The sequence below is a fragment of the Trichechus manatus genome, unplaced genomic scaffold (assembly GCF_000243295.1).
Source record: "Trichechus manatus latirostris isolate Lorelei unplaced genomic scaffold, TriManLat1.0 scaffold00010, whole genome shotgun sequence".
NCBI lineage: Eukaryota > Metazoa > Chordata > Mammalia > Sirenia > Trichechidae > Trichechus > Trichechus manatus.
Window position 1 is genome coordinate 11,594,477 of NW_004443946.1, and position 14,870 is coordinate 11,609,346.

Here is a 14,870-nt window from a genome sequence, read left to right on the forward strand (position 1 = left end):
ACCCCAGACACCACTCACCAAAGTGTGATGCAGAACATTTTCTTAATAAACTTTGTTATGCCAATTGACCTAGACGTCCCCTGAAACCGTGGTCCCCAGACTCCCGTCCCTGCTACTCTGTCCCTTGAAGTGTTCGGTTGTATTCAGGAAACTTCTTAGCTTTGGTTTAGTCCAGGTGTTAAGTGCACATTTTTAATGGGAAACAAAACAGACTAAAGGCAGAGTGCACAAAACAACTGAAGAAAGATCACCTCACAATTTTGAGCAACTTCTTACCATTTTACCAAAATCAAACATATTCTGATCACTGGGTCAGACCCCAGTGAAGTGATTCTCCCTCTTATCAAAATTAAACATACCATGGATTTGTCTGGCAAAATGAATGATCAAGAACAAAGTAACTAAGTAGTAAGGCCTGAGAAAGCATATTCAACTCTATCACACAGCTATGAAGACATATGTCTGTGTGGTTTTTTATCAGCTGCTTCACTAGAAGTGGCTAATATGAATGAATGGGATCATTATCAATGATCTATGCACCAGGGGTCAGATGCATATGAAAGAAACTTTGTGATCAATAAATTTTATTGAAAATTGGAATTCTGTGTTCATGCTTTGGTCTAAGCCTTCGCTTAAGGACTTGCAATTATAGGAATAATATTGGCAAGAAATATTTTATGTGAAGGGGAGATCTTATAGGCGAAGACTCTGACACTTGTAATAGTTTTTCCTTTCTCATAGGAAGTAAATGGAATTAACAGGCTGTGACCATAGGCTCTCGCATGCCTTTAGTGAACACTGCTGGTGACTCCTTAATATCCATCAACGCCAGGCTGTTTAAGCCAACTGGCCCATGGCATTCCCTTAGGATACATCATTGTTCCAGGGGTTGGGTGTTTGTCTTAACTTGGCCTGATCAGACACAGCAGAGGAGAATTTAGAATCCATGGCTGGAGAAAAGTTTTCTTCTTGCTCCTTGAATAAGGAAGCAAATAGTCCAATTGTCATTGACAGACATCTTGTGACCACAAAGGAAACTTTATGGTCACAAGATGCCTTAGGGTGAAGGATGGAGGAGAATTAACTATTCCTGGAGGCTGGACCATCTCTGAAATTCCTGATGTGTGAGATAATAAATGCTCTTACTATTTAAACCAGGTTGAATAAGGGCTTGTTATTGGCATCTGAAAGCATCCTGATTCCCTGCCAGCTACTTCACAACATGCCTGTTATAAAAATGATTAGGACTGGGTGGATTATCTATACACAGAAAAAACAAACAAACAACGGCAAAAAAATGATAAATGGCTTTAGTGTAAAATTATTTCTGAAGAGGTAGGCACTTATAAGGATTAAGAAACTCAGACTTCATTGGAATTATAAATAGCCAAAGGTTTATCATGGAATCATTTGCCGTATGAACCAAATACCATTCACTACCAGATTTTAGTCCTTTAAATTTCAATTAAGCCACAAGAAAAGCAATTTGATGAACTTTCTTTTTTAATATATCAGGGTTGTGAGCCCAAGTCTAACTTCCTACATTTATAACCTGAGATTTTGCCAATGGCACTCATCAAGAGGGCAACATCAGGGGCTCAACATCAATTCTTATCATGAGCTAGGCCCTCACTGCAGAGGGAGGAAATTGCAGCTGGAAACATCTCATATTGAGACAGCCCTCCCTCTCATAGGGCAACTGGAAGCAGAACAAAGAGGAAACAATCATAAACCACACTGATAGTGAGTTTTAATTAAGATGGCAGAGTAGATAATGCAGCCCCTTCCTAACCCCCCCCCCCACCCCCACCCCCAACAGGGGCAGAACCGGATGGAGTAGTCATCCCCACCATTCCCCTGTCCCCACTTCACTGTCACAAAATTGCTGGTCCCAAAACATTCCTTTCTCTTTGGGCCCTGGGCTCTTCCCAGCCCTCTGCCGTCTACAGACTGCTCCTCTTGCAGATTCATCCAGCAGAAGCAGCAGGCTCTGGCGGGGCTGGGAACTCTGAACATCCTGGTCCTCCTCATAGAGATACAGTCTCAGAACTGTCAAAGGAGCCAGATGAGATGGAGGCAAATTCCTTGTTCTTACAGGGCTGCATCTGAGCAAAGAGCCCACCCCGAAGTTACAAATCCTGTCACTTAGACTCTTTCCCACAGCCCAAGATGCCGCCACACAATAAATGTCTCCCTCAGGAGGCTCCAAGTGTTCTTGAGTCTCCAGCTCTCTTACAATCCCTGTGCTCACAGAAGATACTGCAGAGGGCACCTGCAAGCCTTCAGGACACATACATTATTTCCCATTTCCAGCTCCAGGTTCTGTTCAGTTCTGCATCTTTTAAAAAATAAATCCTGCCATTTACCTGTATACTCAGCTTTTTTTTTCTTAACAAATATTCTTCTCTGTCTTTTTCCATCTTCTCCATTGCCTCTTCAAGGCATTTGTTTTGCAATTCGATTTCTTGTTTCTCCAAGTTTATCTTGGTATAAGTGTCGTTTATGTAAATAGTTGCAGTGGCTTTTTTTTCCATCATGTCATTGAGTGACAGGATAAACTTTTCATGCTGCTTCACTAATTCCTCTTGCTTTTTCCTAGGAGGAAATAATCATTAATGGCATGAAAAATATAGGTGGTAGGAAAGAAATTTATAGTCTGGTGAGATAAATCACCTTAAAGCGAGAAATTGTAAAGGATACTTACTTTAGAGTTGTGCTTGTAATTGTCTAAACTCCTTTGAGATGAAGACAGAAGGAAACACAGAACAAGTGTCAACCTTGCAATTGTTTTCCACTGCAAGAATATCTGCATAGCCCTGCCTCTCCCACCCATCCCCGAGGACCATGGCAGGGTTCAGAGAGTGACTATGGGGTATTTTGGTTTAAAGTATACAATGATTCAAAAATAGTTTTGACTAGGTTAGTGAGATCTGGCCAGATAAATGTTTTGATATGTAGTATTGCCTCATCTGTCTTATCATCCTAAGATAAAGTAGTTAAGCCAAAGAAAGATAGACATCCCACTACACCTCCAGCGAACTTCTGATGCAGGGGGGCACAGGAAAAAGTCAGGCTTCCTCTGATGACAGAAGTTAGGGGAGGGAAGGGTACTCTTAGAGGGCTGAGTCCATCTCCACTGTTCAGAGGATACTTGAAACCCATCATGAACCCTCTTATCTTCTCCCAGCCACAGCCAAATCTGGGTTCTAGAGGAGACAACCTCACACATCTACTACTGCCCATATTCATCATGAGGAAAACTTTAAGATCATGAGAAACACATACCTCAGAGTTAACAACAACAACAAAAAATTTGAAGGAGAGACATTTGGTGCCATTTCTGTATTTTCCTTTTTAAAGCCTCCACAATATAAAGGCGTTTTTCCACTTCCTAGTGACCAGGGTTTCATTCCAGCGAATCATGTGTGAAGGCCCAGTGAAATGGAAACAGGCTGTTGGTGAGTTTAGTTTCCAGAAGTCGACTCCACAACAGAAATACAATAAAAAGAGGCCAGCGATTTTCTGTTTTGTTTTCTACCTTTAACTGGGGATACAAAAGGCACCTCTCCCAGGACAAGGGGATCAAGAACACGTGGGCCCCAATGCCTGGTGGGCCTGTCAGGGAGGAACAGAGAAAAGATGGCTGAAAAAGGCAATGGAGGTGGTGGCGGGTGTCATGGGTGCCGTAGGCATCCCCTAGGCCTCAGCTTGCAGCCCGGGGCTGGGCTGGTCTTGTCCCCAGCATGCACAGCTTCGTACCTGGACAGCCTGCACCTCTGAAAAGAGGCACCACACCCTGCCTCAGGGCTCCACGAGGCAGGAGCTGGGGGATGGACGAGAGGCTGTGGCAAAGGGCTTCTCTTGTGCCCAGCTCCCAGCAAGTCCTGGCCCGGCAGTGTGGGCCCAGGAGAGGGCTCCTCTGGGTATGTGCTCATGGACGGGGTCACCCAGGATGGGGAGAGTCACACCAGGGCATCCAAGCAGTCAGTCTGACGTGGGGCCTCCCAGTTCTTGGCAAAGTCGTAGTGGTTGGTGGGAGTGGGGAAGGAGACAGAGGTGGCCAGGCTTCTAATGGAGAACCAACCTGTTCCCTGATCCATCTAGCTGTCTCCCCACTCCTAGGCAGCGTGGCCCAAAGTTGAATTGGCAAAAGTTGTGTGATAGATATATTTACAAAAAAAAAAAAAAAAGAGTAGCTGCTGAGGCTGCTTATGTACCATCAAACACCTCATGGGACTTGCTTCATTGGTTTGGAGGTTTAGGGTCATGGTTTCATGGGACATCCCAGTTAACTGGCTTAATAATATGTTCAGTGCTTCTGTTCTACCTCCTAGTTCACTGCCTTGTGCCTGGGGTCTTAAAAGCTTGCAAGCGGCCACTCAAGGCACAATTGGTCCCTATTAAAAAAAAAAGAGAGAAGCCTGAGATCGAGGCTGAATAAGGGGGTCAGGTAGGGAGTGCTCTGTAGCTCCAGCAGAGGAAGCCTTCTAAGAATGAATCAGCCTGATGATCAAGTTTATGTAGCCTCAGAGAAGCATAAAGACCAAAATAAATTAAAAAATCAAATTAAGTGTTTTATGATGGTTGAAAACTAAAGAGCATCCCAGATCGCATGTGGAACCTGAAGAAAACACATCCAAATAGCTGGAATGAATCCAACTTTCAATGACTGTCCAAGAAAGGAGTTGTGATCACCACAAAGTTGTGCACATCGTAAGCATGTAGGCACCTTTATATATATATGTATTTGTTGTTAGGTGCCATCAAGTCAGTTCTGGCTCACAGTGACCCTATGTACAACAGAATGAAACACTGCCCAGTCCTGCGCTATCCTCACAATCACTGTTATGTTTGAGTCCACTGTTGCAGCCACTGTGTCGATCCATCTCATTGAGGGTCTTCCTCTTTTTCACTGACCCTCTACCTTACCAAGCATGATGTCCTTCTCCAGGGACTGGCCTATCCTGATAACATGCCCAAAGAACATGAGATGAAGTGTTGCCATCCTCACTTCTAAGGAGCATTCTGGCTGTACTTCTTCCAGGACAGACTTGTTCCTTCTTCTGGCAGTCCATGGTATATTCAACATTCTTGGCCAACACCTTAATTCAAAGGCATCAATTCTTCTGTGTTGGTTATCCAGCTTTTGCATGCATATGAGGCGACTGAAAATATCAGGGCTTGGGTCAGGCGCACCTTAGTCCTCGAACTGACATCTTTGCTTTTTAACACTTTAAAGAGGTCTTTTGCAGCAGATTTGCCCAATGCAATGTGTCATTTGATTTCTTTACTGCTGCTTTCATGGGCATTGATTGTGGATACAAGTAAAATGAAATCCTCGACAACTTCAATCTTTTCTGCATTTATTATGATATTGCATATTGGTCCAGTTGTGAGGATTTTTGTTTCCTTTATGTTGAGGTGTAATCCATTACTGACAGCTGTAGTCTTTGATCTTCATCAGTAAGTACTACAAGTCCTCTTCACTTTCACCATGCGAGGTTGCATCATTTGCGTATCACAGGTTGTTAAAGAATCCTCCTCCAATACTGAAGCTGCATTCTTCTTCACATAGTCCAGCTTCTCGGATTATTTGCTCATCATACAGATTGAATAAGTATGGTGAAAGGATACAACCCTGACGCACACCTTTCCTGATTTTAAAGCACGAAGTATCTCCTTGTTCTGTTCGAACAACTGCCTCTTGGTCTATGTACAGGTTCCTCAAGAGCACAATTAAGTGTCCTGGAATTCCCATTCTTCACAACGTTATCCATAACATTGTGATCCACACAGTCGAATGCCTTTGCATAGTCAATAAAATACAGGTAAACATCTTTCTGGTAGTCTTTGCTTTCAGCCAAGATCCATCTAACATCAGCAATGATATCCTTCATTCTATGTCCTCTTCTGAATCCGGCTTGAATTTCTGGCAGTTTATCTGTATGTATGTATGTATGTATGTATCTCTTATCTATCATCTATCTATTCTATCTAATCTATCTATCCACATATATATATATCTATATATATCTATATATGTATGTGTGTGTATTATAACTTCTAGAAAGAAGAATGGATGCAACAAGTGATTGTAATTTGTCTTTCCATAAAGATTTGTTTTGAGCAGGGGTTCTCAAAGTGTGGTCAGTGCCAGCAGCACCAGCATCATCTGGGAACTTGCTAGAAATGCAAAATTTCAGGCCCCATGCAGACCTGAATCAGAAACTCTGGGGTAGCTTGTTCTAACAAGCCCTCCAAGTGGGTTCTCATGCATGCTCATGTTTGAAAACCACAGGTCTAGAGGGTGGAGATGGTGCTGACCAGCTGATATGAGTATCCAGCTTGGGTATTCTTGCTATTAGTTTAGAAATTGATAGTCTAGTTTACATAGTGGTCTCCGGCAATTGTGGCTAACATGTACCACTCACAAATCTGCATGTGAAACTCCAACGGTGGTTAGAGTATGCAATATTTTTCAAACCGATGAGTTTATGAACTTTCTTTTTTATGGAGTATCTCCCAGAACAAGTGTTCCGTGGAGCCTATTTTGGTAAACATATCTCTGGGCCTTGCTGGTCCTGGAGTCCTGATGCTTTGATTTCTTGGGCACCAAGCAACCTTCTGATTATATTTTAGCTTCCCAGAAAGATTTCTTTCTTATGATTAGAGAACTACACTAAGGGTTCTTTGAACATTTCTCACTCTGGCAAACCAACATTCTGATACTTATGCCAGCCTTGCAAATTTGCTCACGGTGCTCTCTGAGTTATTCTTCAGGGTTTGTTTGTTTTTTCTTCCTTTGTTTCAGAATCTCTCTCTTCCTCTCATGAGCTGGGTAAGCCAAGAGTTGTGATCCCCATTTTACAGATGGAGAAAATGAGGCCCACAAGGGTAAAGTGGTGGTCTGAGGCAACACAGCTCAGTCGTGAAGGGAAGGAAACTAACAGAGTTCACATCCACGGGCCTCTACCTTAGGAGGTGGCATGCTAGGCAGTGTGTGATTTACAAACAGTAGTTGCTGCTGGGAAGCTGGTTGCCTCTGAAATTTTACAGGTCTCCTGGCTGCAATGGTTGAAGATTCTATGCTGTCCTCCCCAACCCTCTGGAGCCAACACAAACTCTGCATCAGCCTGGGTCATCTCCTTCCAAAACTGATCTCCATGTCTCCACTGCCCTAAACTGGTTCAGATCAGAGGGCAAACCCCTAGGACAATCTTCCACTCCAGCTCCAGATCCCCTACTGCCTCAAATAGTAAATGAAAAATACTTACCCCAGAGCTTCATTATTTTCTTTCAGCTCAAGTATTCTCTTCCTCAGAGACTGTATTTCAGAATCAATCCTTGTGATTTTCATATGTAATTCACTTATCTCAGAAAGATTTAATTTGCGAGCATCTCTGACACACTCTTAAAAGCGGAAATGTTACACAATTAATTGAGAAAGCATAATTGCAGACACTGACTTTTCAAATAATAAACAAATCATTTTCTAAAATATTCTTTTTATTATGTTCTGGTATCTGACACCTCCTACTCATCACCTTGGATCCTCTCAATCTCACCTATCAATTATTTCTCTTATTTCAGCTGCTGCTATGGTAATCAGCTTTCTATGGGCTGGAACAACTTCACACAGGTGCAGACTGATAGTACCTGGTTCCTGACTGTTCTGTGCACTTCTCAGCTCCTGGCCTAGGAATACCCAGTTGCCTCTACTGTGGGACTTCTTTAGACAACCCACAGCCGTGCATGTGTAAACTGGAAGTGTGGGAGGTTGGGCAAACATTTGACTGTTGGTAGACAGGATCCAACGCATAAATATCACTCCCTTTTCTAACACTGATGGATGGTCCTGTAAAGAGACCATACTATGTCTTGGGAGCATGGTCTCATAATCGATTAGGTGCATTTAGCATGGCCAGTCTCATAAGGCATTCTCCTATTGGCTCTCCCTTTTTCCCTGCTTTGGTCTCCTTATTCTACCCTTCTGCTCTTTGTATTGCACTCCCTAATAAAACAATAGTACAAAAGCCACTACCACAAGATTTGCTTTCTGAGGAACTCAGTGTATTAAAGAACTAATTATTCATCAATAAACAACAAATTAGTGTAATCACATAAGACTTCAGAGGATACTTCAATGCATGACAGATAGTCAACATGAATGAATTTTTGAACACTATTCAGAGGACTGGGCCACCCATTTCTATACAACAAATTCCACAGAAACTATCTGGTAGCTCCCCTGAGAGAGCTAGGCTATTCTTTCTAGTTCGTCTAGGCTACTAATTAAATTGTTCATTATATCAGGGCTTCTCAAACTTTGTGTCTCAAATATACATATGCATCACCTGGGGATCTTGTTGAAATGCAGGCTCTATACAGTGGGTCTGGGGAGGGCCCGAGAGTCTGCATTTCTAACAAGCTCTCAGGTAAAGCTGATAACTGCTGGTCCAAGGATCGCCTTTTGAGTAGCAAAACTTTATAACATAAAACGGAATCAGTTTACTTGGTTAAGAATTCAGTGTGTATCAAAAACTTTATAAGCTAATATGGTATTTTTTTCCTTCAAAAATGTTTTTATTATAAAAGAATATAATCTGGAAAATAAACAAAAGCAACCAAACAAAATAAAACAAAAACACCCATAATTCTGCCTTTGGTGCACATCCTTCTGAGTTTTTATTTTCTCTGCATATATAAATAGTCTGTTGTATTTTCTCTGTGAAACTAGACACCAAGCATATTGTTTTATCATCCACTGTATCAGTCAAGATCCAATTATACCAAAAAAAAAACAAACAAAAAAACCATTGCCATCGAGTCGATTCCAACTCACAGTTACCCTATGGGACAGAGTAGAACTGCCTCATAGGGTTTCCAGGGAGTGGCTGGTGGATTTGAATCGCTGACCTTTTGGTTAGCAGCCAAGCTTTTAACCACTGCACCACCAGGGCTCCAAGATCCAATTAGGAGACAGAAATCTCACAGTAAATTGATCAAGGAACATTTAATACAAAGAATTTTTAGCTATAACAGAGGATTAGAATAATGAGGAATTGGATAATATGTAAAAGAAGAGAACTCTAAATAATACAAAGAGCAGGAATAAGAAACCACTATCCTTGGGGCTAAGGTAAGAGCGCTCAAGGGAGAAGAATGCCAGGACTAAGATCCAGACTTTGTTGGAGAGGGCTGTGGCTCACTGGATGGCAAAGAAGTTAAGGTGCTTCACTGGTTTGCTCTTGGGGTATTGGGGAAATCTGTTCACAAGGAGGTACCATGCCTCAGAGCTCACTGCAGAACCACCCAAAGGGGTACTGGGAAAGTTGTTCATGGGGAAGTGCCTCATTAGTGGCACTCTACCATACAGCTGCCCAAGGGGATACTGGGGGAAGCTGCTGAGCACTGCAGACTGCTGTGTGCTACACAGCCTGGCACTGGGGAAGTCACATGCCCTGCAAGAGTGTGCCAAATGGAGCACACTGGAACCAAGAGAACTCCTTCCTTCTCCAGTATCCCTCCAGTGACCTCTACTGACAAAGTTTAACATTATGCTAGCTGGCAAGGGAAGAAATTTGCAGGGTCCAGCTCCATTATCACAGAGCAGACAATGAAGTGTAGGTTTCTAGCTGAGAGGAAATAAATGGATAACTATCATATCTATTTAATTTTTTTGGTGCTATTGTTTTTTAATCAGAGCACTGTTTTAGGTTGGGCTTTCCCGGAAATGGATTATAAAATTTGGGTGCAGAAAATTTCTGTGTAGTGTTCTCAGAAACACCTCCTGTGAAATAATAAGTGAAGGATGATTGGGTAAAGGGAGAGGTTGAACTGTGATGAACCTTGGAATTGGAATGACACTTCGGAGTTGTTCTGTATTGAGGCAAGGGAGCCAGGCCTTTGTATCCCCACACTGATCAATCACACTGTATGTGAACTGCATCTGGGGAGGAGATGTAACCTGGGGTGAATCTTCTCTTATTTTGTCAAGGGCAATTCCTGGGGAGGGACTCAGCCATGAGACTCAGCCAACATTCCTGGAAACTAGGGAAATGAGTGACTTGGTCCTGAAGGAGAATCTGGGCAGTGCAAACTAACAGAAAATAACACAAATTATAAGTGTATAGCTCAATGAATTATCATAACACACCCAGTAACCACCACGTCAAGAAAAGAAAATACTATCAGCACCTCAGAAGCTTCTTTGGTATCCCCTCTCCCTATAACTACCTTCTTGACTTTTAACCCATAAATTTGACCATTTTAAAATTTCATAGAAATGGAATCATGTAGTATGTATTCTTCTGAACGTGACTTTTTGTTCAATATTTATAAGATTCATTCATATTATTATGTGAAATTGTACTTTGTTCATTTTCATTGATGTATAGTAATCTGTCATATGAATATCCCATAATGTATTTATTCATTTGACTTTTGAAGGGCATTTGGGTTGTTTCTGATTTTGGCTATTAAGAATATTGCTGTTACATCTTTTGGTGTGCATGTACATGCATTTCTTTTGGGTATATATCTAGGAGTGAAATTGCTATGTCTTGAGTATTTTGATGTTCCATTTTAATAAATAATGTCAAATAGCTTTCCAAACGATTTTCCCAACTTACACTTCCACCAATGGTGATGAGATTTCCTGCTGCTTTACGTCCTTGTCAACAATCGGAATTGTTACTTTTTACTTTTAGGCAGTCTGGTGGATGTGCAGTGACACAGTGAAACCTGTGAGAGCTGGAACTCAATGGGACTGCCTTGTTTTTCCAGGTCTTGCAAGTTTTCCACTTTTGACAGGGTGCAGTCTTACCACTTTTATATCACTCTCTATTAATGGAAAATAGTTGAGTTTTCCTTCTCTGACAGGCTTCCATCTTACAAGGTTTCTGGCTTCCACAGGTTTTACTGTGTATCATTTTGTTGGTAGTTTGCATATCTTGTTTACTAATGAGATTCAGCAGTGTTTCATATGCATACTGGTCATTTAATTTCATCTTTTGTGAATTGCCTTTTCAGTTCTCTTGCTAATTTTCTATTGTGTTGTCTGTTTTTTTCTTATTGATTTTTAAAGAGTTCTTTATATTTTTTTAATACAAGTCCTAAATTGGTTATATGTGTTACAAAAATTATCTCCCATTCAATAGCTTGATTTTTCACTCTTTTAATTATCTCTTTTAATGAAAAGATTCTTAATTTTAAAGTAGTCTAATCTATCAATATTTTCCTTTATGATTAGTGCTTACAATATCCTGTTTAAGAAATCTGGAGTACTGGAAAGTTGGCAGCATGAGCAGGTCCAACATCCCAGCACTCCCACATGAGCACCAAAACCAAGCAACTAGAAATATGTAACCTCAACTCTGTAAGAACTCTGAAAAAGTAGACAGTGGATTGTAACAATAACTGTAAATTGGAACAAGAAAAAGGTGACTTTTAAATGGTTGGAAAACCTCTTTTTCTACTGTCCTATTCCACTCCCTTCTTGGTGCAGCAAACAGGCCGCTGCAGGAAAGCCAAACCATGGTTTGTGTTTACAAAGAAAGGGCCCCAGTCTCTGGCTCTGAAGTGAATAGACTTTGCTGGTAGACTCTTCAGTGTGTCTATTCTGATCTGTCTGGGAGATGTCTGAAGGATTAAACCCTTATTCTGGCCCGAATTGGAACTTTCCCAGGGTTGGGGGATAAAACGGCGAGCAAATATTGAAGGCTGCGCCTGTCTAAGAGTTTCTTGCAGAAATTAGCACTTGCAAAAGCACTGTATATAAAAGGGAATTGAGAAGATAACACATTGTAATATTCTAAAGTCCCAGATTAAACAAAGAATAACAAACCACACAAAGAAACTGTAAATGATGGCCCATTGAAAAGAATAAGATGAAGGAAGAGAAACTGTCTCTAAGGAAGCCCACATAACAGACAGATTAGAAGACTATAAAACAACACTATTAAACATGCTCCAAGAACTACAGGAAAACATAGACAAAGGACTAAAGTAAATCAGGAAAATGATACATGAACAAAATGACAATATCAATAAAGAGATAGGTGCTATAAAAATGAACCAAACAGAAATACTGGAGGTGAAAAATACAATAACTGAAATGAAAAACTATGTGGAAGGACTCAGCAGCAGATCTGAGCTGGCAGAATAAAGAATCAGTAAACTACAGGATAAAGCAATAGAAATTACTGAGGCTGAAGAGTGAAAAGAAAAAAGGATCGAGAAAGTTGAGTAAAGTCTGATAGAATTTTAAGACACTACTGAGCAAGCTAACATGTGCATCATGGGAATCCCAGAGTGAAAAGAGAGACAGAAAGGAACAGAAAGACTATTTGAAGAAATAATGGCAGAAAACTTAACAAAGTTGATGAAGGACATGAATCTACAAATCCAAAAAAGCTCAACAAACTCCAAGTAGGATAAACCCAAAGAGATATGGACAGAGGCACATTGTAATCAAACTCTCAAAAATCACAGAGGCTCCTGAAAGCATCAAGGGAGAAGCGAACTGTCATATATAACTGATCCTTAATAAGATTAAATCCCAATTTCTCCTCAGAAACTTTGGAAACTAGAAGGCAATGGAATGACATATTTAAAGTGCTAAAATAAAATAACCATCAGCCAAGAATTCTATATCTGGCAAAACTGTCATTCAAGAATGAGGACAAAAGTAAAACATTCCCAGATAAACAAAAGCTGAGGGAGTCTGTGATAACTAGACCTGCACTACAAGAAATGTTAAAGGAAGTTCTTCAGATAGAACTGAAAGAGCACTAGACAATAACTCAAAGATGTATGTAGAGGGGGAAAAAAGATCTCTGATAAAGGTAATCTCATGGGAAAAATGTAAGGGCGAGTTTTGTGGTATTTTGGTTTGTAACTTTAGTGGTTATGTCCTACATGATTCTAAAAGACAAATACATAAAATATAATTATAAATTTACATTATTGAGCACATAATGTATAAAGATGTAATTTATCAAAACAAGAATATAAGCGGGGAAAGAGAGGTATAAGAACAGAGTTTTTGCATGCCACTGAAGTTAAGTTGGTATCAATTTAGACTAGGTAGTTATAAATTTAAGATGTTACATGTAATTCTCATGATAATCACAAAGAAAATATCTAAAAAATATACTAAGAAAGGAAGGACAAGGGAATCAAAATGGTTCACTACAAAAAAATCAACTAAAAACAAATGATGACAACATTGGAGGAAATGAGGGACAAAGAAGGCACAAGACACACACATAAAAACAAAGAACAAAATGGCAGAAGTTCTTCTGTATTGATAATTACTTTAAATGTAAATGAATTAAACAATCAAAAGGCAGAGAGAGGAAGAATGGACTAAAAAAAAAAAAATCTATATACCGTCTACAAGAGTCACATCTTAGGCCCAAAGACACAAGTAGATTGAAAGTGAAAGAACAGAAACCAAAAGAGAGCTGGGGAAGCCATACAGATATCAAAGTAGATTTTAAGTCAAAATCTGTTGTAAGAGACAAAGAAGGACATTATATATTCATAAAAGGGTCAGTTCAGGAAGAAGATACAACAATCATAAATATATATGCACCTAACAACAGAGACCCAAAATATGTGGCACAAACACTAACAGAATTGAAGGGAGAAATAGACAGTTCTACAATAATAGTTGGAGACTTCAAAACACCACTTTCAATAATGGACAGAATATCTAGAAAATATCAGTGATGAAATAGAAAATTTGAAGAACACTCTAAGCCAACCAGACCTAACAGATATATATAGAATACTCAACAGCACAATACACATTCTTCTCCAGTGCATGTGAATCATTCTCCAGGACAGACCAAATGTTAGGTAACAAAATAAGTCACAAAACTTAAAAAGACTGAAATCATGTAAAGTATCTTCTCCGATCCCAATGAAATGAAACTCAAAATTAGTAACAGAAAGAAAAATGGTTACTGGGGCAAGTGGGAGGAGGAAAGGAGGATTTACTGCTTAATGGGTACTGAATTTCTGCTAAGGGTGATAACAAATTTGGAAATGGATAGTGGTGATGGTTGTGCAACATGATGAACATAATTAATGTCACTACATTCTACAAGCAAAAAGTGTTGAAATGGCAAATGTTCTGTTATATATATATATATATTTTACCACAATTTTAAAAAATGCAAATAAAATCTTTCCTTTCTCCAAGGACATGAAGATATTTTGCATTATCTTCTAAAAACTATTTTCAAAAATTTTATCTTTCACATTTAGACCTAAACTTCACCTGGAATAAAATTTTTGTGTGTGGTGGAGGTAAGGTCACATTTCACTTATTTTTTATATATAGATATCTAACTGATACATAACTATTTATTGATAAAACTGTCCTTTCTCCACTGCTTTATAGAGCAATCTTTATCATAAATTAAATATTCATACATAAATACGACTGTTTCTGAATTCTCTGTTCTGTTCCACTCATCTGTTTGTCTATACTTGCACCAAAATCATACTGCCTTAATACCACAGCTATATAATAAATCTTGTTATCCCGAATGTAGTATCTTTCACGTAGTTCATCATTTTCAAGACTGTTAAGACATTTGGCCCTCTGTATTTTCAAGACTGTCTTTACATTTGGCCCTTTACATTTCCATGGACATTTTAGAATCATTTCCCACAAAATAACCTGCTGGGATTTTGATTGGTGCATTAAATCCAAAGGTCAATTTGTGGAGAATTGACATCTTTATAGTACTGAGTTTTCCACCTTACAAACATGATACATCCTACCATTTATCTAGGTCTTCTTTAATTTCTTTCAACAATGTTTCACAGATTTCTGTTTATAGGCCTTTTACATGTTT

The 14,870-nt window shown here is 39.7% G+C and overlaps 1 protein-coding gene across 1 annotated transcript in view; it reads right to left on the minus strand.

Annotated features, from left to right (window-relative positions):
• CCDC175 (coiled-coil domain containing 175) overlaps positions 1 to 14,870 on the minus strand; it is an 83,058-nt gene that overhangs the window by 62,165 nt on the left and 6,023 nt on the right. The window contains exons 5-6 of the mRNA XM_012560030.1: positions 7,275 to 7,410; positions 2,367 to 2,595 (exon numbers count right to left, since the gene is read on the minus strand). Of these exons, the coding sequence (XP_012415484.1) occupies positions 2,367 to 2,595; positions 7,275 to 7,410 (365 nt within the window). The remainder of the gene's footprint in view (positions 1 to 2,366; positions 2,596 to 7,274; positions 7,411 to 14,870) is intronic.